Source organism: Desmodus rotundus, chromosome 10, assembly GCF_022682495.2.
Source record: "Desmodus rotundus isolate HL8 chromosome 10, HLdesRot8A.1, whole genome shotgun sequence".
Classification (NCBI taxonomy): domain Eukaryota; kingdom Metazoa; phylum Chordata; class Mammalia; order Chiroptera; family Phyllostomidae; genus Desmodus; species Desmodus rotundus.
Genome location: NC_071396.1, coordinates 19819248 through 19845101, shown reverse-complemented (window position 1 = coordinate 19845101; position 25854 = coordinate 19819248). Strand labels below are relative to the sequence as shown.

At 37.9% G+C, this 25854-nt stretch overlaps 1 protein-coding gene across 8 annotated transcripts in view; it reads right to left on the bottom strand.

Moving 5' to 3' along the window:
- Positions 1–222: 222 nt before the first annotated feature.
- The window catches only part of ARID4B (AT-rich interaction domain 4B), a 136613-nt gene continuing 110981 nt past the window's right edge, over positions 223–25854 (bottom strand). For 6 of the 8 annotated variants that reach the window (XM_045196411.2, XM_053912408.1, XM_053912410.1 and 3 more), the window contains 7 exons: positions 22290–22374; positions 20064–20262; positions 13505–14716; positions 10009–10122; positions 7308–7523; positions 4289–4435; positions 223–1986 (listed from right to left, as the gene is read on the bottom strand). In XM_045196411.2, the coding sequence (XP_045052346.2) occupies positions 1859–1986; positions 4289–4435; positions 7308–7523; positions 10009–10122; positions 13505–14716; positions 20064–20262; positions 22290–22374 (2101 nt within the window). In that variant the 3' untranslated portion in view covers positions 223–1858. Of the gene's footprint in view, positions 1987–4288; positions 4436–7307; positions 7524–9088; positions 9245–10008; positions 10123–13504; positions 14717–20063; positions 20263–22289; positions 22375–25854 lie in introns of those variants that run through there. The other 2 variants (XR_011650521.1, XM_053912412.2) reach the window with 2 other exon arrangements.

Here is a 25854-nt window from a genome sequence, read left to right as displayed (position 1 = left end):
TTCATCGTGCTCAGTCTCAAGCAAAATAGTATACACAAAGATATAAGAATGCCTAATAAATCCTGTATCTAGCTAGCCAACTTTTAATTTTTCCAGGTAGAACATTCCCCTTTTCGTATGGCCATTAACCCCTCCTGACAACACAGGCTGGAGATGTATGTTCCAATCTGTCATCACATACAGAAGTGAACTAAAATTACTTAATCTTTTAGAAACAGAATCAATGATTCACAAACTATGGCATTTTATTTCAGAGCCTTTGCTTACATTTGTACAATATATTACATAATTCTTCACTGTTTGCAGATCCTAATATATACTTTATAGCTTTTATTCTATAAGCTTTTTCTTCAATGTTTTGCTGTCAACAAATCTTTACAGTCCTGTACAAATTTGAGTAACTTGAAACCATTTTCAACAAAATTAATTACTGTAAGCACACACTACAAGACTGAAAATGCTTTTCTTAGAAAAGTTGAATGTAAAGGATTCTGACACGTTAGCATCTACAACAAAACGCTTCGAAATTCTCACGTCGTATTGCCAGAAAACAAATGAAACATGCCAGCCCCATTCAAAAAAAGTACACAGAACTACAATTAAAACAGTAAAACAGTCTGTACAGTAAAGTACTGTGTATTAACAGTGCCAGGTATTAAATAGCTTGAATGAACACATCCGCAATATACAAATGTCTTACAAAGGTGTAGAATTAAATACAAGTGCCAAAACAGAACAGAGATTGGAATCATACAACATAAAGTCAATACAAGTGGAAACAATTCTGTGTTCATTTTGGATTTTATACAAGGCATTTAATTTTATAGGTCTACCACCCGATTAGCTATTTATACTTAAAATAACAACCATCCTTTTGAGACAGTGTATATCAACAACCTTGAACCATACTAATACAGTTTACTTGTTCCTGAAGTCCTCTTGTTGTAGCTCATAATAAAATAAGCAATACAAATGAATTATCTGTATTTAAGGAAAAGAAACATTTACAAGAAAACACAAAAATATAACTGTTATAATTCATTATGAATAAATATACACTTTGAACTGGCTAAGTACAATCTTTATACATTGTTTAAGATTTAATACAGTTTATTAGCCATTTTCTTTTTTCACACAATGTATTATATCAAAATTAAAAAAAAATACTGATTTATAGAAAAATGGCAAAGTACAGTAGTTCCATTCCAATTTGAAGGGGTATGAAAAGCCACTGCAAGACCTTTTAGCCTAATTCAAACCTGTAAACATGTTCAGTCTTTTTTAAAGAGAATCTTTAATATTTGGTTACCAGGATTGATGTCTGATATCCTGTTAACTGCAGGTTTTGAAGTTATTACATGTGCTTGACTTATACAATTAATTAAAGCCACCCTGAGGTGACTCTCTTTAAAAAACAATTAGCTTGTACAAATGAAAATAGGTTCATATTTTTTCATAAATAAATGGAAAAATATCAAATGTTCCAGCTTTAACAAAATACAAGGGAATAGATATACAGTAAGTTCCCTTACCGTGCTCTGGCCCACCAGTAACTACGCTCACTGTGTCGTCTCTACAGGCAGTGAAAAGCCTCCCTCCCTCCGCCACGGTGGAAGGCCTTCAAGTCACCAGACACACAATTCCCAGACAAGTTGGAAACAATTATTGCTTGAGGAAAAGCAGTTCATTGTACTTTTTCTTCATAAAAAAGTGCACTTAAGTGCCAAGTCAGCTTGTCAAGAAACAATTCTTAAATATAAAATAGTGCTTTGTCTGATTTTTTGTGCCACTGTGCAGTATAAAAAAGACGTGGCCCTCAACAGCCATTAAGTGCAAAGTGCTTTAGCAAGTCCTGCTGTCACCTGCACTCAACTGACATTCCATTCTGTGATGCGCTGGACATGGATGGTTCAGCTAAAGTTAACATAACAGCAGCTGTTATGGAACTGGATGAAGGTGAAGAAGAGGATGAGGATGTAGCGGCACCTAAGGAAAAGGGAAACCAAATCGATAGCTTAATAAAACGTGTATACCACAATAAAAAGAAATAAAACACTAGACCATACAATTCTGCTGTACTCTCCAAAATCATTTAGCTTACAAGAGCAGTCCATTCTACCCAAAACCTATATAACTATATTAACCAATGTCATCCCAGTAAATTCAATAAATTACAAAAAAAGAGCAGTCCAGTCTCACAATCTCATAATGTAAACAAAGGAAAACCTAGTGTCTCACGACTGGGCAGATGGCGCCAAACTGCAGACGGAATGAAAAAGGACAGACCAAGATATGCTCCCACCTGGGCCAGATGGGGAAACATCACGTGCCCAGTCTGTTAGGACATGGAAATAAAATGCAGTAAACTTTCTGTAATAATGAAACAAATGTCAAAAGGAGCTTTAAATCCAACAGGAAAAACTTAAGCCACCCAACAGTCTTTCCCCCTCTCCTAATTCCTGTATCTTTCTAGGTTTGGAGATTCTAATGAATTTATTTGGTAATGAGAATGGAAGGCTAACTGCTTCTTAAAGATGAAACGAAAGGGTCCACAGCTCTACTACTGCCTCTGGCACAGCTGACCACACCACTCCCCACCCCCTGAAACTCTTTTCTTAGCCATCTTCTCCGGTTTTCTTCATTCAAGGCTACTTCTCAAGTCTTGCTGCTTCTGGCTACTATTCAGCCCCACCTCTCCAAGTTGGCTTACCCCAGCTTTCCTACCCACACTTCTTTCCTAGGTGACTTCCTTAACTATGTTAAAAACCATTTGTAGTAACTATTGTACTACAGATATGCAAACGGTCTGAAAATTATATCCCTAGTCCTGACTTCTCCCCTGAGCTACAAACTTAAATATCCCCTGTCTATCTGACATTGCACTTGGATGCCCAATAGGCATTTTTAAAAATAACGGGAGTAAAACAGAATGTCTAATCCTTTATGTGCTCCCTAACCTACAACTTTTATTTCCTAGGCCTTCCTCATTTCTGGCGTGGAGTATCCAGTTGTTCCAGCCAAAAACCGACAAGCCACCCAAACTCCTCCGTCCACCACATTTAATCCATCAACAAGTGCTGGTAACGCAACATTCGTTGCTCTCCATCTTTATTGAGACCACCCTGGTCCCAGGCCCCATCATCTCACTATTGCGGGGGGCTCCCTGGTCAACACTACTTCTACTACTACCCCTCCAGAGTCCACTTTCCACTCGGCAAACAGAGTTCTTTGAAAAACTATAAATAGATCATGTCATTTCAAACAGATGTCCATCTACTTAGAATGAAGCCTGAACAACTCGTCGTGCTTATCCAGCTGCTATTTCCACCACTTTATCACCCCCATGATTTTCTTTCCACTCCTGAAGGTACCACGTGTGTTTCCACCTTAGAGTAGTTGTTCTCAAGCTAGGGTGATTCTGTCCCCCAGAGGGTATCTGGCAATGTCTGGAGACATTTTTGGTTGTCGTAACTGTGAGGTGCTGCTGGCATCCAGTAGGTAGAGGCCACAGAAGATGCTATATATCCTACAGGACAGCTCCCCGCAGCAAAGAATTATCTGGCCCAAAATGTCACCAGTTCTGAATCTGAGCAACTCAATTTTAGGGAATATTTTCTGTTTTCTCTGCCTAGGACCCTTTTAAGGACTGAATGGTGTCTCCACAAAATTTTATGTTGAAGCCCTACCTCTCAATGTGACTGAATTTGCATCAGGCCTTCAGAGAGGTAATTAAAGTTAAGTGAGGTCATAAGGGTGGGCCCTAATCCAGGAAGACTGGTGTCCTTGTAAGAAGCAGATGTGACACCAGAGGTTCTTTCTATCTCCCTGTGCAGAGAGGACAACACAGGAAGGCGGCCATGTGCAAGCAAGCCAAGGACAGACCTCAGTAGAAACCGAACCCGCCGACACTCTGACCTTAGACACCCAGCCTCCGGAACTGCAAGGAAAAACATTTCTGCTGTTTAAACGGCCCAGCCCGTGGCACTTTGTTATGGCAGCCAAGCAGAAACCAAGACAAGTCTTTCCCTCGGATCCACTCCATTCTCCTTACTGGTTTTCACTAACTGAAATTGTATTAGGATTTGTGGGGGGGCAGATTGTAAGGTCAGTGAAAGTGAACATTATTGTTTGAGAAGTTTTCCTTTAGACAAATTTTCCCACTTTACAGATGAGGAAAATAAGTCAGAGAGATTAAAGAACTTGCCTGAAGTTATACAAACTCATGTGAATTTAACTGCAGAGTCACAAGCTACTTTATGTTTAAGTAATGCAAAGTAAAAACACTTACTTTCTCTCTCTTTCTTCTTCAAACGCTTTCTTCTCCGATCAATGGAAGCCACTTCAGATTTTAATGACAGATAATGTTTTCTGATTTCTTGCAGTTTTTCTTGAAGAATTGTAATGCGTTCAGCACTTGTCATATTTTCAAGGTCCGCTATGGAGTTAAAACTTTCATTAACATGTATTTTTGAACAAAATTTTAACATGCAAAAGAAACAACATAGAGTATGGTTGTAGAATGAGGTCAAGACAGAAAAACTAAAGTAAGGCTTGTAAATTATGTTTCCCTAAGGTTTTTCCCTAGCCTAGAACCATGCCTGGTACACAATATATGCACAGTATTTGTTGAACTAATGAGTATGTAGAATTAAAGACCTTATAACCTAAATAGGTGCTAAAATTTCCATATTCATGTACAGTATCACCACAGTTTATCATTAAAAATCATACTTAGACAAAAGACTAGGAAGACACCAAAATATTAAAATTGTGTATATATATATATTTTTAAAATACATTTATTGATTATGCTACCACAGTTGTCCCATTTCTTCCCCTTCACTCCACTCCATCCTGTCCACCCCCTCCCTCCCACGCTCCCCACCTATAGTTCACGTCCATGGGTCATACATATAAGTTCTTTGGCTTCTACATTTCCTATACTATTCTTACCCTCCCCCTGTCTATTTTCTACCTACCATTTATGCTACTTATTCTCTGTACCTTCCCCCCCTCTCTCCCCAACCCCCACTCCCCTGTTGATAAACCTCCATGTGATCTCCATTTCTGTGGTTCTGTTCCTGTTCTACTTGTTTGCTTAGTCTGCTTTTGTTTTTGTTTTAGGTTTGGTTGTTAATAACTGTGAGTTTGCTGTCATTTTTACTGTTCATATTTTTTATCTTCTTTTTCTTAGATAAATCCCTTTAACATTTCACATAATAAGGGCTTGGTGATGATGAACTCCTTTAACTTGACCTTATCTGAGAAGTACTTTATCTGCCCTTCCATTCTAAATGATAGCTTTGCTGGATACAGTAATCTTGGATGTAGGTCCTTGCCTTTCATGACTTCAAATACTTCTTTCCAGCCCCTTCTTGCCTGTAAGGTCTCTTTTGAGAAATCAGCTGACAGTCTTATGGGAACCCCTTTGTAGGTAACTGTGTCCTTATCTCTTGCTGCTTCTAAGATTCTCTCCTTATTTTTAATCTTGGGTAATGTAATTATGATGTGCCTTGGTGTATTTCTCCTTGGGTCCAGCTTCTTTGGGACTCTCTCAGCTTCCTGGACTTCCTGGAAGTCTATTTCCTTGGCTAGATTAGAGAAGTTCTCCTTCGTTATTTGTTCAAATAAGTTTTCAATTTTTTGTTCTTCCTCTTCTCCTTCTGGTACCCCTATAAATTAGATGTTGGAACATTTAAAGATGTCCTGGAGGTTCCTAAGCCTCTCCTCATTTTTTTGAATTCTCATTTCTTCATTTTTTTTTTCTGGTTGGATGTTTCTTTCTTCCTTCTGGTCCACACCATTGATGTGAGTCCTAGTTTCCTTCCCATCACTAATGGTTCCCTGTACATTTTCCTTTGTTTCTCTTAGCATAGCCTTCATTTTTTCATCTAATTTGCGACCAAATTCAACCAATTCTGTGAGCTTCCTGATTACCAGTGTTTTGAACTGTGCATCGGACAGGTGGGCTATCTCTTTGTTGCTTAGTTGTATTATTTCTGGAGCTTTGATCTGTTCTTTCATTGGGGCCATTTTTTTTTTTTTGTCTTGGCGCACCTGTTACGTAAGGGGCGGAGCCTTAGGTGTTCTGGGGCGGGGTAAAGCTGGTCGCTGCGCTGTGACGCTGTGGGGGAGCGGCCGAGAGGGTGCAATGGCGCCTGCTCCACTCTCTACCAGATTTCAGCAACTCCCTCCGCTCCCCATAATCAAACTGGGCCCTTCTGGTGCTGATTCCCGAGTGGGCGGGCTTGTGCACGCCCCAGGCCCCTGTGGGTCTCTCCAACGACCTCTCCTGTGAGGCTGGGAGTCTCTCCTGCTGCCGCCCCAACCCCCACGGGTGTTTTCAGTCAGAGGTTTGAGGCTTTATTTCCCCTCACTGGAGCCCTGGGTTGTGTGCTCTGCTTCGCTCCCCCGCCGTTCCTCCCGTTTTATATATGTGTGAACGTGGGGCCGCAGGGTCTGCTAGCTGCAGCCTGGCCTGCCCTGTTCAACAATCCACCACCTCGCTGGGTCCGCCAGCCGCCGCCTTGCCGAGAGTCCTCTCCGCCCCTCCTACCTACCGGTCTGGGTGAGTGTTTCTTCTTTATCTCCTTGGTTGTCAGACTTCCGTACAGTTCGATTTTCTGTCAGTTCTGGTTGTTTTTTGTTTTTAAATTGTTGTCCTCCTTTTGGTTGTGCGAGAAGGCGCAGTGTGTCTACGTACGCCTCCATCTTGGCCGGAAGCCAAAATTGTATATATTTTGAACTGTTAGGAATGTGGATAAATTTTTCTTTTGCCTCTTTTTGTTCTCCTAGGATTGTTCTTATGAGTATGTATTTATAACTTAAATTGGACAAAGTTTTTCAAAAGCTATAAAGCAATTTTCAACATCCTAAGAATATTTCCCTGTGTGAGAAACTCTGGGGTAGTTTCTTTTTTTTCCCAAAAAAGAGTGTTTTTATTATGGCGATTTCTCATGCATACAGAAGTATAAGAGTAGTATAATGCAGCCCCATATCCAATCATCCAGCTTCAGTAATTAGCAATTTATGGCAAATCTTGTCTCATTTATACACTCCCCATCTATTTCTCACCCCGTATCAGAAACACCTAGCCAATGTTGACATTTTCCTCAATTGCCTTACATTTTTTCCTTTAGCTATTTCTTTATTCAAATCAAGATCCAAACGGAGTCTCTACAATGCAATTGGTTATTAGTTATTGGTTATAAGTTTGGTTATAACCTCTTTTTCAGAATTACTAGCATCAAGAGTAACTAGGATAAAGTTTGTACAGATTAACTGTCGATTTAATATGTGTCACTTACACATCTGAAAGCTCCACTTGTAAACTTTGGGTAATCGATTGCTGGGTTCCTTGAGATCAGGGTCCTTATCACCGTTCTTCCCACATTTTCCTGGAGACTGCGTCCTTGCAGGAGATTTGGTACTATGAGACTTCATTCCAGTGGAAACAGACTTGACTGGCTGAGTCTTAGTCACACTCTCACCAGCAGAAAGTTCTTCACTATCACTACTGTTTGCTGAAAGAAAAATAGAATGAAAAGCATCAGTAAACAGAAAAGTAACAAAGAATTTGTCACAGATTTTAATGGACAATTTAAAATTAACCAATTAAATTTATTACTACAGTAAATGACTTGTTTTATAGATCCTGCCTAAAAACCTAGAAAATCATCACGTACAAATGCACCATCATTACAATTAAGCAAAACAAAAATTCTTCTTACCTGAATTGCCACTAATATTAAAAAAAAACAACTAACTAATCTTCCATTATAGCTGGTAGATTGTCAAATATAGTAATTATATAAATGGATTTTTATTCTATTATTATATTAACATATACAAAACAGAGTACAGAATCTTTTAAAATTAGTTATTACTACCCTGGCTGATATAGCGCAGTGGGTTGAGCGCAGGCTGTAAACCAAAAGGTTGCTGGTTTGATTCCCAGTCAGGGCACATGCCTGGGTTGTGGGCCAGGTCCCCAGTGGGGGCCACATGAGAGGCAGCCACACACTGGTGTTTCTCTTCCTCCCACCCTTCCCCGCTGTCTAAAAATAAATGAATTAAATTTAAAAAAATACTTATTAGAGAAACTTCTTAATTTTAACATTTTAGATTGCATACATGTATGCTACTCCTCTGGCCACAATGATGCTTTAATCATCATATTCAATACAGATTATTCGGGAGTAAACTCTAAACTTTTATATATACAATGAATTTCTTGAGTAAGTCCTATATCAGAGCTTGATGACTGAATAAACCATCAGTTTTAACCTAGTAAATCTATTCAGTGATTTAGGAAAAATTCTGAAGTCTATGTAACACTATGTTACCTCTGTCTTTGCTGACTAAAGCCTCTGTAACAGAACGGAAATGCTTACTTATAACACCTTGACAGTTTATCATAAGATTAGGTGATGGCACCGATACTCCCATCAATTACCTCTTTCTGGATACGAAGTATTAGTTTAGACTCCATGAAGGTTAAATTATTTTCAAAGAGTGGTATCCTCATTCTGATTTACTAAGGTGTAAGCCCAATAATTAAAATGTGAGAATACAATTAACAGCTATATCTCTATATTATATGGACATTAAGTGGCTTGCCGAAGATGACACCTCTTAGGAAATGTCATTTAAATGGTAAAATCTTGAAGACAAAAATATCATAGTATAATAAAAAATGCTTTAAATATCCTGTCAGTTACTCCAAATACTTGAAAATCAAATTAGCATATATTTATTGATTCTTCATTTAACAACAGCTACCCAAAAAAAAAAAAAAAAAAAAAAAAGTACTGTTAGGCTCTCAAGGCCAGAAAAATATTCCAGATAGTAAAGGTACACAGCAACTCCTCCCATAGTGGTGTTTCAAGAATAAAGAAACTCCACACTCACAACACACTCCTTAATCAAATCCCCTCCCAGTCCCCCCACTGCTGCTCTGGGACCCCTGGCAACTCCTAACTAAGCCCCCAAGGCCTGGCCCCACTCTGATGCAGTGGTCTGCCTCAGTCTGGCTTTCATGGCCTTGCTGAGCACAGCCGCCCGGGGCCCCAAGGAACGCCATATTCACCGCCTGGAAGTCATATGGGCTCAGCAGAACCTCGGGGAGCTGGCCGCATAACCCTTTTCTGCACTGAAGTGCAGCCAAGCCGGCCGATAGCAAAGGTCAGGCAGTGGAGGTGGCAGGAGTCTCCTGGAAGAGCAGCAGGAGGTCAGTGTGGGGCACCTGAAAAAAAATTCTTTACATATTTTCTGCTTCTCACTTTGTCTACAAAAGAGATAAAATGTGCAGCTCTCAGGAGAAATACAGTATATATATTCCTGTAGGTCAATGAACAGAGTCGTTGCTAAAGTTAAGGCTTTAGTTAGAGCACACTTAACCAATGTATATATGTTGTTCATAGCGACTCCTGGCCACAGAGTTGGAAGTACCAAAGATAAAGGTGGTAACTGGAGTTGTTGGGATTAAAGCTCTAAGGCTATCTTGATTGTTCTCTTCTAGGCTGATTTGCCTTGACGAATTACAAAGCAATCAATTTCATCATAATAAAAATAATACACAACTGAAGCATTTCATAGTGTGAAATGACCAGGGGAAAGAACTATGGGACACAAAACTAACACGAAGATGTTCTTGTTTATATCATATTAGATGTTATTTTAAAAAGGATTACCTGCTCATTCAAGAGCAATCAATACCACTGCTGAATAAGACTAAATTGCTTAATCCTAGAATTTACCTAGGATCAGAAGATTTCTGTGTGACTTTTTGAGGGTAGTGACAAAATTAAAATATTGACCTCTCCCACGTCCTGAATACCCTTTCCTTAATGGGGAAAAAATGTATCTGCCAAAATTTTTAAAATTATAATTGACATGCAATAATTACTTTCAGGCCTATAACATGATTCAACATTTATATACCTTACGAAGTGATCACCATATCCGCCATAACTTTTGTATTTAAAAAATTAGAGGTTTCACACTTACTGCCTTTCCCCTTCTTTTTGTTGTTTACCACTGTTGCTTTATGGCTTCGTTTCTGCTTTTTTGATGAACTTCCTCCTCCCTGAGCTTCTTTCCCTCTTTTCTGACCTGTACAGGCTACGACAGTAAAGAAATTAAGAAACATAAAATCAAATCAAGCTTTTCCTAGGTATAAATTAATGTCACATTTCAGAAGCACAGACCAATTCTGAAACTGCACATGTTCTTTAGGAGATTATAAATTAGTATAGAATTTAGTATTATTTTAAAAATAAGTTGTTATTAATGAGCTGATTTATTGCACATAAAAAATGTTTTTTTTTTTAAAGCAAATAATGTGAACATCCTTCTTAGAAAAATCAGATATAAACTGAAAATAGCTCTCAATATAGTACTGAGAATTTAGGAAATCTAGTAGTAATTCAAAAATAGGCATATACTGAAAATAAAAACTAAATTTTCTTAAAATTCAGTAAAACCAAAATATTAAGATTTAGTTACAGGTTAAAATATTAACCTGTATTTAAAATATAGTATCTTATGATATAAATATGTTTATATTAATATAGTTATACAAAACATAAATATATTAAAATTTATTAAAATATAATGCAAATATATATGTAAAATACATAAGCATGTACCAAATACTTATTAAAACAATTATACTTTATATAAATATAAAACTTATTTATTAAAATATATAATATAAATATATTTTATATAAATATAAAATATATCTTATAATGATATTAACATAACTTTAAATGATATAGAAAAATCAGATATAAACTGAAAATAGCTCTCGATATAGTACTGAGAATTTATGAAATCTAGTAGTAATTCAAAAACAGGCATATACTGAAAATAAAAACTAAATTTTGTTAAAATATATATTATTATATAAACACATTAATATATAATATTAATATAATTTAAAATATAAATTTATTTATACTATATATAAATCTGAGATCAATTATATCTTATAATGATATTAACATAATTTTTAATGATATAATGGGATACATTTTAGTAGTAATTCACAATAACTTAGTTCCCAGGACACTGGTTAACACAAAAACCATTTACAAATCCAGCATAGTTGTATCCTCTTGGCAAGAAATTATTCAGAAACATTACAAATGTCTTCTTGTCTTCGAGGACCAGCCCACGTCCTGAGCCTTCACTAGTCGTCCCTGGTGCTCAGGCTTCATAGATTAATCACTGCTCCAGACTGCAGCCCCTACGTTTTTCTCTTTACTGATCTGGTCCTCAGCATCTGCTGTGTTTCTGGTCCTCATTGTACTATTTTCTCCCACACTACACAGTAAGCTCTTTTCCCAGATGAATAATGTCCTATGTATTCAGTTCCAATGTTGGATACTGCAATGTCATCATAACAATTAATATTAGGATAAAATTATGTCATTTTTGCTAAGAAAAAGTTTCTTAGTCCTATTACCAATGGTAAAATCAACTGAGTCAACAAGACATGGCTTCCTTGGTCAAAAATGGGAGTTTGCAACTCCCTAGTTGTTTTATTTTAGTGGGCTATATCTATCATTAACTTTTCCTAAAGCTATTTTAATATAACAAAATGAAAGATAAACAAGGTGACTTAGATATTGACTATATTGAAGCACAAACTCTCAAAAGTGGCTTGATTTTTCTTCAAGAGTTCAATTTGGAGAACTTTCAGCTACAAGAAACAAACAGCTTAATGTAGACTAAATTGGAGGAAAATCCTAAGTCTAAATTGCAAGACTTAAATTTTTACTTTTAATACAATGTAAATTCTCTAATATCAACACTTTTATTAAAATTAGGTCATATGAAATAGGCAGTCAAAAATTTATCCCCCAAAAATATAAATTCTAAAAAAATACTATATACTTTGATTAGATAAGGCAGATGGTCTCTGATGCCCTAATTTTGAAATCTTCATGTTTCTTACTTTTTAACCTAATCAAGATTAAAATTCAAAAGGGCAATACTGACTTAGTCTACAAAAGCACAAGCTATCTTATCTTTTTAAAAAAGACTTTATTTTTTTGCTATTTTTTATTGTTGTTCAAGTATGGTTGTCTCCATTACCCACCACCACTCCCCCCCCACCCCCCGACACCCTCAATCCTACCCCCCCTCCCTTGGCTTTGTCTATGGGTCCTTTATATATGTTCCTTGATGACCTTAACTTTTATTTATTGATTTTTAGAAAGGAGAAGGGAAAGAGAAGGACAGAAACATCAATGTGTGGTTGCCTCTCCCCATTGGAGGCCTGGCCCACACAACCCAGGCATGTGGCCTGAATGGGAATCGAACCAACAACCCTTTGGTTTGTAGGCTGGTAATCATTCCACTGAGCCACACCAGCTAGGGCTACCTTATCTTTTTTTTTTTTTTAATATTTTAATCTTTCATAATCTATGAGGAACACAGTTAAGGGTATAATCTCTTAAGAATTATAATCATTAAAATGTTATCATATTATTGTTGAAAGCCTCTCTAATCATCTATGACAAAGGCTTTTCTAGTTTTGAAGATGACTTATGTCTGGACAATTCAGCTTCTTGAGATAGTATGGCACACAAGTACAATCAGAGAAGCGGTATCTGTGAATATGAAAAAACTGAGAACACCCCACTTTAACTGCAACTATGGTTTTTACTTAATACTTATTTTTCAAGAATAAATGTTTTAAGTCAAGATTTGTGTGACAAGGCTATGTCAATAATATCTCAATAAAGCTGGGGGGAAAAAAGATTTGTGTGTGAAAACTGAGACTTTTATATCTTTTTATTAAGCTTAGCTAAAAACCCAAAGCTAGCCTAATAAAACCCGGTATGTCACATAAAATACATACCCTACCTAGTACTTTATCTTCACAATGGAAAAGTGTGTTCTGAAGCCAAGTGTCAGACTAGAGTATACTAATTTTGACACCCAAATGAAGTGGCTTGTAAGAAAAATGATGACAGAAGTATAGTACAGTGATAGCACTTTCAGAAAGTATCAAAACTTTTAGAAAGTACTAATTTGAATTTCCACATTTAACACCTTCACAAAAATCAGAATGTTTGAGTGTAGGTTTTAACGTACACACTGGTCCTTCAGCTTGCAGCTACGCATCCAGGAAAGCAGCACACTCCCTTACAGACGTCAGCCAGACGGTGCAGGAGAGCCGTGCCTGGACACTCGGTGGCTCCAAACCCCTACACAGTATCTGGTCAAGGGTGGAGGGGTCTGTCTATAAACCAAGATGTCTGTGAAAAAATGCACACTACAATGGCAAAAGGAACGTTACAGAAATATATTTAAGCCGTTCATTCCACCGGGATACAATGAACTCTCAGATGGGCCTGGACTGGGGCCTGGGTACCAAGGACATCAAATCCTTCTTGAGCTTTGGGATGCATTCCACTATTCAGTACTCAAGTTACTGGTCCGATCTCCACTTCCCCCACGCTCACCCCAGACGAGGCCGCCCGCCCCTCACCTTTCTCAGGGTGCTCCTGCTCTGGCGGAGCGCTGCTGCTGGAGCTCACGCTGGCGTCACAGCCCGCAGGCGAGCTGTTCCCTTCCGACTGCAAGTCCTGCAGCTCCCCCGCCACGCTGTCCACCTCAATGGTGCTATCGGTTTCACTCTTGATACTCCGGACTTCCTCCTGGTTTGGGGCCAGCGCTTCTGCTACTGTGACGGAAGACTGCTGGCGACTGGCTTCTGTGACAGTGACAGAGGAGGGCGACTCAGGGGTGGTAGGCGGGGTATTGAGCACTGAATTGCTGCCACTACTGGGAAACTCTGCTTTTCTGTCACTGACTTCCATGGGTTTCTCCTCGGGGGGCTGACTATCAGCACTGGCGGGCATAGGGTTCTCCAGCTCGGTGCCGGGGGAGCAGCTCTCCTCCTCGGCCACGGGTTGCAGGGCACCCTCGCCTGGGCCCTCATCAGAGGCAGGGTGCGGTGGGGAGGCCGCAGCCTCAGTGTCAGAGTCCGAGAAGAGCTCCTTCAGTGTTTTTTTAGGCCACTGCCCTTGAATACTTGACCAGACATCTTTCCGATCTTTAGCTCGGCTGTTCTGCAGTCTTTCATCAGAGTTGTTTAGAAGTTTTATCCTTTTTTCTGCCACTTCTGAAAATCCTGAATAGAAACCAGTCGTTCGCAGAGATTTTCTTTTTTCCTCCAAGCCATTGTATTTTTTAGTGGGTGTCAGCTTTGCTTTTGATTTTTCTTCTTCATCTTCATCTGAGGAGCTGTTGCTACTGTTTTCTACGCAAAGCGACTCTTTGTTTTTGGCCTTCTCGTCCTTTTTGCTGGGCGATCCAGTTTTTGAGCACTCCTCTGTGCTGCAGTACCTTCTTTTCCCACGCTTCACTTGTGGCTTTGAGGGTTTATCTGTGTTGTCCTTCTTGACATCCTTTCTCTTTTTTGTGACTTCATCTTCTTCATAGTCAGAATCTTCAGATAATCCCTCTATATCCTTCCTCAATCTTTCCGGAGATTTTGACACTGGTTTAGATATTACCAAATCTGCATGAACCTTGCTTTCTTCTAGCAAAGATGAACTGTTCTGTTGCTCTTTTGAAAGAAGATCATTTCTGGCGTGGGTCAGATAATCAGTCTTACATTCCTCTTTGCCATTACTGCCCATGTCGTGAGCCCCCGTTTCATCCTCCTGCTCACTGTCTTCAGCAGAACTTTCAGAGGCTGGAAAAGAAGAAATAAGAAAAATGATCCGTATGCTAAGACGACTAGCAAAGCCTTCTCTGTGCCTCCACTTTATATATTAGCTCCTGTGCTTTGGGCATCCCACTTGCCAGGTTTTATTCTGTTTTTACAAATGAGGAAATAGCTTCACAGAGTTAAGATGCTCACCCAATGGTGGAAATGTCTGTATCATGCTATACAGTTTTACTACTACATACTGTTGCCGTAATTCATAAAGTTGTAAACATAAAAGCTGTGAATTTTATTGTCTGTAAATTATACCTGAATAAAGCTGATTATAAAAAGGAAATTTCTCCAACCAATGAGCAGAAAATAGTGGACTCAGGATATAGTCCCAGGCTGCTCTAACTCCAAAACCTGTGTTCTTACAGAAGTGTAGCCTTCATTTTCCATGTAGCAGTAAGTATTCCAAGATTTTTGTACACAATGGGTTTCTACAACAAATTCTTTAAAGACACAACTATGATCTTATATAAAAATATTTATATAATTTATTTTTTTAGAGTTATAGTAAGTAAATTCAATTAAGAATAAAAATAACAGCTTTTATTATGACTTTAACGTAACATTTATTGAAACTGCTACATGCTAGGTACTCTGATATGCTTTTCAGATATTCTCATTCCATCTCACAATAACCCTGTGAGGTATATGTTTTTATCAGCCCTGTTTTACAGTTTAGAAAACTAGAATTTAGAGAGGTTAAACTACCCCAAAGAGCCAGAAAAAGTCAAGATGAAATCTGAGTCACTTGACTCCAGAATTCAAAATCTTAATTATAACACTGTACTGAGAAATTCATGTAGTATGTTCTTTAGCTAAGCTTGTTAAAAGTAAAAAAAATTGATAGTTAAAATGGTTAAAAACCTTTTAACTTTACAACGTGCTCCTGCATAACTAAATTTTTTAATTATCAAAGCAATACATATATATGGTTAAAACTATTTCTTCTGACAGTTATCACCATCATTTCAATGTTCTATTTGTTGACTTATGAAGTTTAGCCTGCTTTAAGCAATGAGGATTTTCTCTCTTATTAACATCTTTCTCTCCCCTCTCCCCATATTTATATACATGTTGATTATAGTATTTATAACACACATAAATGTGGTTCATTGCAGAAATAAATAGTACACTTGATTATTTCCTTTCTTACATAACCTCTGATTTTTCTGAGAGTTTCCTAACATCCTTTTCTACACATTATGCCTTCCTTTTTTATGTCTCTCCCATTTATTTCAGTTGCTCCATTAAGTCGAGCATCCTATCCAGTTTCCTTACTCACCAAATTTCTACTCTGGAGGCCTATTTTCTGCTCCATCTAGCAGGCTGCTCTCCGGGTCAGTTCTAGCAGCCATCATCCCAGGAATCCCCTCACGCTTTCTTTTCACCTAGACCCACTGTTAAATGAGTCTCGCATCTTCCTTTTTCTTTGGTTTATTCTCCTATTGTGTTGGAGCACGTTACCTAGCTGTTTCCTCAAACAGGTACATGGGAGAAAAATATTCTTTGTCCTTGTATGTCTGAACACATCCTGACCCTCACACTTCATTATGTGATGACTAGTTTAACCAGGTACAGAATTCCAAGTTGAACATTACTCTCCTTCAAACTTTAGAAGGTACCATGGACTCCTTTGCATATAGTGTTGAAAACACTTTCATTTGTTTTCTCATTCCTTTCTGGGGACTTTTGTAGTCCTACTATTACATAATATTATAACGTACTCTGGCATGGCTTTCTTCATTACTTCAAGTCCTTGGTGGGCTCTTTCCATTAAAAAATGTACATCTGTCAGTTCTAAACATATTTTCTCTTTTAGTTACTTGCTAATTTCTCCCCCCTCAAGGCTTATTTGACATTAGTCAGATACACCCCCCTCCCCAGAAAGTGTGAGAAAACAAGCTCTGTATGTAACACTTGGTAAGCAATGAGGTACAAATCACCAAATAAATTATACAGTTGTGAGACAGTTCATAACAAAACCCTGGTTGGTTTTTTATTGTGATTTATTTTTTTTAATTCGTTTTTTTAGTGACGCATAACCAGATAGGCAATGTTTCCATGGCTTCCTGATTCCTCATGGTATTAGAAATGATTTTAAAAGCAGTGCTAGAGTATCCCCAACATAAAACACTAGAACAGATACAAGCACAAGAAGAACAGTGTGTGTGTGTGTGTGTGTGTGTGTGTGTGAGGACTTGCTAATTTCCTCCTGTCTCCACTGTTCCTAGACTGATACTCTACATCACTTATCTCTTCTCTAAAATTTCTGTCACTGCCTTCTTACACTGTCTGGAAGATTTCCTCAAGTTTGAATTCTAAGTGCTCTACTGAATTTTAATTTCAATTTTTAATTTCAAGTTTTTCTTCCTCTTTGTTCCTTTTCATGTCATCCTTGGTTTCCAGATCCTTATAGGTTCTCTGCAATTATTCAGTAATGAGCAGATACTCACAGGCTGTCTGAGATTATTTCATATCAGAGGCATAATAGTTCATTTTTTGTTACCTTCATTATCCCTCTCTCCAAAGGTCATTTCTCCATTTGTTTTTGTCTCCATCTTTTATGTTGGAGTTCTCTTTGATTACTCACATGTAAGGATGACCTGCTAAAACTTGACTGGCACCACTGTGTTGACGGTTTATTCATGGGTAAGTTTCCACTGGATGTTTCATCAGGGATCTCATTTACTCGAGGGGATCCCTAGTGCCAACATGTGCAAGACTGCTGTCCAGAGACATTCAATTTCTCCAGAGAATTCCAACCACCACCCTCCCTTCTCATTCTGTTCCCAGCCCATCTCATGCTGAGAGTGTAAGCTCCTGTTTGTGTTCTACATTCACAGGTGGGATTAATTTTTCTTTCTCTTTATTTCTTTTTTTTAACTGACTTTTAGAGAGAGAGAGAGGGAGGGAGGGAGAGAGAAACAATAATTTGTTGTTCCACTTGATGTGCATTCATTGGTTGCTGCTTCTATGCCCCCTGACCAGGGATCAAACTCACAACCTTGGCTTATCAGGGCAAGCCTCTAACCAACTGAGCTACCTGGCCAGGGCTCAATTTTACTTTATATATGTATATTCATACACAGATGCATTCATGGCAATAATCATTTTCTAACTGGAAATATCTGAGGTGTCTACTTTAATCTATGGCCAAAAATAAAATTCACCAAGGAAAAGAGAATATCTGAAATGTTAAAAATACCTCAATGTGATGCTCACTGTTGAACTGTTTGCAACAGGAAAAATAACAGAAATAACCTAAATGTCTTTTGTAATGAACTGATTAGATAAAACAAGTCACATATTAGGAATCAGAAATTGGAAAAGCTCTGGACTTCACAGAAACAACATTGGAAGCAAAATACAAAACAAAACAGAAAACAATTGAACAATGCCAATAATATTACAAAGGAAAAACTTCCAACCCAGCTAAACCCTGAATAGAATAAAAGATATTTTCAGACATGCAGTCTCTAAAAAATTATCTTCCCTCTTAATGATTTCTTGGTAAAAAGTTACAAGAGAATGTGCTCCAGCACAATGAGAACGTAGCAGAGAGAGAGTAAAAAAGGTATGAGCAACCAAAACCAAAAAAAGCCCAAGGAGTACTCTGAGGAGTGTCCCCTCGAATAGGACCTCCCCTGGAAGATGACCTATACCAGAGGCAGAAGGGAAGCAGTCCAGACTAGCACTGGGTTATTGCCAAAGGGAGCCGGTCCAAGAGCTGGCACCCCCAAGATGCCTGGTGGCCCCTGACAGTCTTTGAACTTGACTAGAGTCTTTATCTGTATTAAACTTGTTTCAACCCCGTCCACGTCCTGTGAGCCAATACTGGGATCGGCTGATGACATCATTTTACCCAGCAAAAACATTTTGTTTTGACCTACGCCTGAAAGCTAGAGATATATATGATAAGCCTAAAATAAAAAAATACAGAGCAGCTTACTACACCCCTCGAGCATGTTCCTGTTGGTCATCCAGCACGACTACATCTTGTATGGTGAGAACTGATGTCTCTCAGACTCCCTATGACCCTGTCCCCTCTGACGTCCCTTAAAATGGCTTTTGTCAACTCTCCGAGAAGTGAAATATGAAACTGGAAAATGACCTGGAGACTCTTCAGATGACATTCTCAGGGAGCCTTCGTCTAAGTGGAACTAGTGTTTTTTCTTACACAGCTAAGCTTAAGACTGCTACTCAGTTGTTTAAAACAAATATCCTCTTTAGGAACATACAGAGAGAGATTTAATACAATTCTAAAAAAAAGTAATTATTACATTAAAATCAGGATATTAATTACTTCTGGGCAAGACATACTGAATTCTTTGTTGAGATTTATTATTTGTTAGTATTCACACTGATTCTGTTTTCCACTCCCAATTCAATGCCAATGCTATTTTACCAGCATCTTGATTACAGTCACTGAATGGCACAAAGGCATCTTTGGCTGACTGTTATGTATTGGCTTCGGGTGCACAGCTTAGTGGTTAGACAATTCAGAATTATTTTAAGTATTCACCACTATTATCTTAAGTATTCAGAATTATTTTAGTCACTCACCACTGTGAAACATATAAAAATGTTCTCATTACTCTTTAAATTATATACATATATTTTCCCATATATCGTTCTGCATGTCTGACACATTAGAAAATTATGAAAAATGACCTTTAAAATATTGAAAGCATTTGGCTTATAGAGTGAGATCATGTAAATATCCATCTGAAATGAGACAAAAGCCAACTTCCATGATATTCAAAATAAGAAAAAAACCTGAACTCCAGTTACGAAAAATATAAAATATTTTTTATGGAGATATAGACCAGATCCCTGCCCAAGAGATTTACTAAATCTCCCCCCACAACCTGTCCTCATCACTTTTATTAATAGTTAAACTTCATTATGCCTTAAATATTAAGCAGTAATACCATCATAAAAAGAGAACATAAAAGGCGTAATCAAGATAAGCAAAGTTAATTATTCTTTACCCAAAAGGTCAACATGATTTCATAGTCTATTATGGCATAACACAACTATACTTTACATGGCAACAGAAGGATGGTACCTGGAAAAAAGCACAGTATCAGTGCAACAGGGTGAATATTAAATTTCAAATAAAATTTAATGGTGCCCCTGCGTATATTAATAGAAATATTTCTAAGCCTCAATCAATAACTTATTTTATTTCAAGTAATAACAGAGCCAAAAAATTCTGGTTCAATTAAAAAAACAATTAGTGTCACGAAATTACATTTACAGAATTTGATTTACAAAACTAAAAACCACAACTTGCTTGAAACGGGTTATTTGTTATATTTACCTTGAAGTCCATTGAGGATAGAAGTAATTTCTATGGATTTAATATGAGCTGTTTCAGAGTTTTTGGCATCAGTGAGATCCAGTTTAGATGCCATTTCAGGAGATGAATTTGTGTGAAATGGTGGTTTTGATAAGCGCCGAAGTTTACAGTTTTTAGGAGAATATTTATCATCTTTGTCTTTTTCTTTGTCTAATTTATTCTAGGTTAAAGAAAAAGATACTTCATGTTAGCTATAATTTATCATGACATATTTATTAGTAACATTGTTAATACTAATTTTAGTTCTTCAGTTATAAAATATTATTATTAAATAACAAAAATATATGAAAAGCCCCTCAAAAAGAGTCAGAGATGTTTTTCAAAGTTATTTTACAAACACTGCAGAATGAGCAAAAAGTTTTTGTCTAATTTTACATTTTCATAGTTAAAATAAATTAGCAACCAGATAGCCAAGACTAGCAAGCCTCCACATTGCTAATAATTGGTGTTACAAACTCTTTGAAATTAAATCAAAATAGGCTTAAATATTCACTTAAAAAAGAAACACAATTTCAACTTGGTAGTTTTAAAACCTGAGAGTGGGTGGGTGAGGATGCGGCAGGTGGACCAGGATGTCCCACATTCGTGGGTGGATAAGCCGGAAAAACTGGGGAGGGAGATGTGCAGTGCAACCCAGGGTTCCAGTGTGGGGAAATAAAGCCTCAAAACATCTGGCTATAAAAACCTGTGGGGGTTGCAGCCACAGGAGAAACTCCCAGCCTCACAGGAGAGTTCATTGGAAAGACCCACAGGGTCCTAGAACGGGGGAGTTACTGAAAGTCGGCTGAGAGCAGAGCAAGCAACATTGTTCCCTCTCAGCCACCTCCCCCACAGACAGCACCACACCAGAGCCAAGTGGGTTGCCTTGCCCTGACAAATACCTAAGACTCCACCCCTTACAACATGACAGGTATGCTGACACAAGGAAATATGGCCCAAATGAAAGAATGATCAAAACTCTAGAAAAAGAACTAAGTGACAAGGAGATAGACAACCTATCAGATGCAGAGTTCAAAACACTAGTAATCAGGATGCTCACATAAATGATCGAGTATGGTCGCAAAATAGAGGAAGAAGTTAAGGCTATGCAAAGTGAAATAAAGAAAAATACACAGGAAACCAAGAGCGAAGGGAAGGAAACCAGGACTCAATTCAATGATTTGGAACAGAAGGAAGAACATTCAACTGTAACAGAATGAAGAAACAAGAATTCAAAAAAACGAGGAGAGGCTAAGGAACCTCTGGGACAGCTTTAAATGTTCCAACATCCGAATCATAGGGGTGCCAGAAGAAGAGGAAGTGCAAGAAATGGAAAACTTATTTGAAAACATAACAAAGGAGAACTTCCCCAATCTGGCAAAGGAAATAGACTTCCAGGAAGCTCAGAGAGTCCCAAAGAAGTGGAAGCCAAGGAAGCACACACCAAGGCACATCATAATTATATTACCTAAGACCAAAGAGAAGGAGAGAACCTTAAAAGCAGCAAGAGAAAAGGAGACAGTTATCTACAAAGGAGTTCCCATAAGACTATCAGCTGATTTCTCAAAAGAAACTTTGCAGGCAAGAAGGGGCTGGAAAGAAGTATTTGAAGTCATGAAAGGTGAGGACCTACATCCAAGATGACTCTATCCAGCAAAGCTTTCATTTAGAATGGAAGGACAGATAAAGTGCTCCCCAGATAAGGTCAAGTTAAAGGAGTTCATCATCACCAAGCCATTATTACATGAAATATTAAAGGGATTTATCTAAGAAAAAGATCAAAAATATGAACAGTAAAATGACAACAAACTCACAACTGTCAACAACTGAACCTACACAAAAACAAAAACAACCAGAACAGGAGCAGAACCACAGAAATGCAGATCACGTGGAGGGTTATCAGTGGGGAGGGGGAGGAGGAAGAATTGGGGGAAAAGGTACAGGGAATAAGTAGCATAAATAATAGGTACAAAATAGACAGGGAAGGTTAAGAATAGTATAAGAAATGGAGAAGTCAAAGAAAAAATATGTATGTCCAATGGACATGAACTTAAGGGGCAGGGGTGGGGCATGGAATACTGGTGGGAAGGGGTGTGCAGGGTGGAGGGGGATTAAGGGGAGAAAGTAAAGAGACAACTGTAATAGCATAACCAATAAAACATACTTTAAAATAAAAGAGTTATAATATAGAGAAAAATAAGCACTTACCTTTATTTTCTTCCGATGTTTTATCTTTGGCACATTTTTATCAGCAGGCCTTACTATTTTATCTGCTTTAATCCATTCATCATATCTAAAAGTAAAGGAAATGAATATACATAAGCTAAATACATACCCCAGAAATACTTATACCATATCAAAGCGAAACTCATAAATAGAATGATAACACTTTAGAACTGGAAATGACCCTGGAGATCATTTAGTTCGACTTCCTGGTTTGATGCATAAAGCTGCCAAGGACCAAAGGGACAGATTTAGTGACTTGCCCAAGGGCATAATGTCAGCTAGAAGCTAAGGTAATATGCTCCAGTTTGAAATGACACTGTATGACAGAAGAGCATTGTATTATAACTTTTGGATAATGCAAAATCATCTAGAAAAATATCTTCTCACAAAATGCTAGGAAAGCACCGCTCTGCCAAGTTCTTCAATATTCTAAAATGCTTCCTGCACGTACAGACAGCCAGGAGTCCAGCTGTGGTGGCCTCTCTACTCAATGCTGATGTCTGCATGATTTTACAGGACGCAAACCACTGCTGACTGCAATAAAGCTATTTGTTTAAAGCAAAAAGGGACAGTTCACTTTTGTTAAAACTCAGCTCGAAAGAAGAAAGATTAGGAACAAATTAACCTCCCCAATAAATTCAATTAAAAAAAGGACAAATTAACCACATTTTACATTCAAGAGTTATATACATTATTGTGGGAAATGGAAAACTCACCAGCATTTTTACTTCTACAACATGATCAACTAAAAATGGGTTTTTAAATGAAAATGTCCTCCTCATAGATGCACTACATGAAGTAATAGAGGCCCTAAGTCAGTACCTAAATGACTTGGGCCATTACGTGACTAATACATTACTTTCTTGCTCTAGACTGGGCCCAGAAAGTATCCATCACAACTCCCAGGCAGAGTCAGACACACCACTGGCCACAGGAAAGCTCAGGGCTCAACTCCACAAGGGGAGTGTCTGTATCTGCTGGGAGCTGTTGAGGCCATGGCAATAGAGAATGAGAAAGGAATGGAATGAGTTCCAGGAAAGTCTTTATATTCCCTATAACTAAGTTATGTGGCCCTGGTCAAGCCATTCTGAAATACCATTTTTTTACATCTAATATAACACTGCATTAAAAAATATATAAAAATAGGACTGCATACCACATATGGTTTTTTCAGGGTCAAGTATCTGATAAGTACTCTAAGAAGTTTTAAAGGAAATTATTATTCTTCTACTAACCACATTCCTTTGGGTACTTATACTGGCACAGTAGCACCTACTTGTATATGTGCAGTATTTTTAATTTTCCCATTAATACTGAAAATTGCATCATGTTCAAGAAGAAAACAATCTAGTTCCTTCCAAAATTGGAGTAGAGGTAGAGAATAAAGAGAAAAATATCTCCACCCTCTGAAAAGTTGAATGTGACTTCCTAAAAGTTCCTCTTATTTTAATGTAGTTATACTTTCTTTAAAAGAAAACAAGCTTTTACTTTTCTTAGGTTTTTATTTTTTTTTACCTTTCTTAACCAGACTGTCTGTTATGTAGAGTTTTACAATAGCAGACATTTTTACTACCAATGAGAATACTACTTAATTCAATTTGGTTTTTGACGTGAATTATATTTCAAATTAGGGTAGAGGAGAAGCTTTCAATTTAAAACTACCCCCATGACTGCCCTGGCCAGGTAGCTCAGTTGGTTAGAGCATCATCCTGCTGCACCAATGTCGTGGGTTCAATTCCTGGTAAGGACACACACAAGAATCAACCCGTGAATGCATAAACACGTGGAACGACAAAGTAATGTTTCTCTTTCTCTCCCCCACTTCCTCTCCCCCTCTAAAATAATTTAAAAAAAAAAAAACTACCACCATGATATACATTTGTGTATTTTACATGGCACACCAAGCACATCAAACAAGCAAAAAACAGTTATTGCCTCCATAGTTAAATGTTCACTGGGACAAAGGAAGACTTCTTTGACTCAGAGATAAAACACACGCTGCTTAAATTCTCTTAGGAACAAGGCAGAAGGAACACACACATAAATAAAATAACAGCTACTCGGGATGGTACAGGCCAATACCCACTGTCTAAGTTACACCAGCCAGTGCACACATGCTGTATGGTAAGGTTAAACAGGAACTTTGGTGGCCAAAAGTTTTTCTGCAAGAAAGGGTTTATGGAGCCATCCCCTAGCCAGGAAATGACCGGGTCCTGGGGCATCAGTCTAGACCAGCAGCAGCAGGGCTGGATGGAGAAGCCAACAGGCCCACCGTCCTGGGGCCTACGGGGCTCTTCTATACAATGAGTCGGGGAAGGCAAATATAAGTCATCTTGAATGAATTTACATCAGCTTAAGATAAAGGAGATGGAATAAGACGAAGTGGAGCTAGGTCTGGAATTGGTGTATGTAGTGTGGAAGAAAAAAGAGTTGGCTGCCTAAGCAAGATGCGGTTGCACCTGGTAGTCAGCTATTCCGCTATACTCTCTAGGATGTTAATCGTGGAAATAGCCACTGGAAGTTAATTCAAGGTTCCAATACAAATTCAGGAGTGTAAGCTGTCTTTTCTCGGTTTTTCCCACAGTTGTTAACTGATTAACTTTCTACCTCTGGCCTGCTGTAATTTAATTTAGGACATTCTCAGAATTTTCTCCTTACCAGTAATCATTTCTCCTCTACCCAATTATAAAGTAAGGATGTTATGAGAGGACTGGTCATTAGAAAAACGAGTGAGTTTGTATGTGGGAAGAGTGCTGGACTAGGCAGAAAACAAAACAAAATAAAATTCTGGAATTACAGGAAACAAACTATGTACACTTCTAAAATATTTAAATAGTAGCAATCAAACACTATGGTCTTACTACTCTGGATAAAATTTTTGCTTTAATATTGTACAATATTCTGTACGGTTTTAGGAGATTCCTTGACAAATTCTTTAAATGTTTCCTATTGGAGTAATTACATGGTAACTTATGGTTCTGTAAGTACTAGCTAATATTATGATTCCTTTATTTATTTATTTGCTTGTTTATTTTTGCTATTTGATTTGAAATGACTTTAATCTCAAATTATGGTGAAAGAATGAACAAAGAGTGAACTAAAAAGCAAGAGTGGAGAAAAAAGGGTGAGAAACAAAGAAGAAGAAAAGAAGCAAGAAAGGGCAAAAGAGAAAGACCAATGATTCCTTCATTAGTTGGCTTCTTTCTAGTTTATCCTCTCCCTGCTTTTGTTAGTTTGTTGAGATATTCCTGTGTTCTGACAGTATTCTTTAACGATTTTTTTTCTGTCAGATTTATGCTCTTTTTAAAATAAAATGAATAATAGCTTTTGGAACTAGGACCATGCCTTAAAAATCAGTCAATGAATTTTTTTCACACATTAGGAAACTCAATCCAACCCTGACTGGAGTGGCTCAGTTGGTTGAACATAAACCCAGAAAGCAAAATGTCGCCAGTTCGATTCCCGTTCAGGGCACAGGCCTGGGTTGAGGACCCACCCAGTCTCCAATTGGGGGCACATGCAAGAGGCAACTGATTGATGTTTCTCT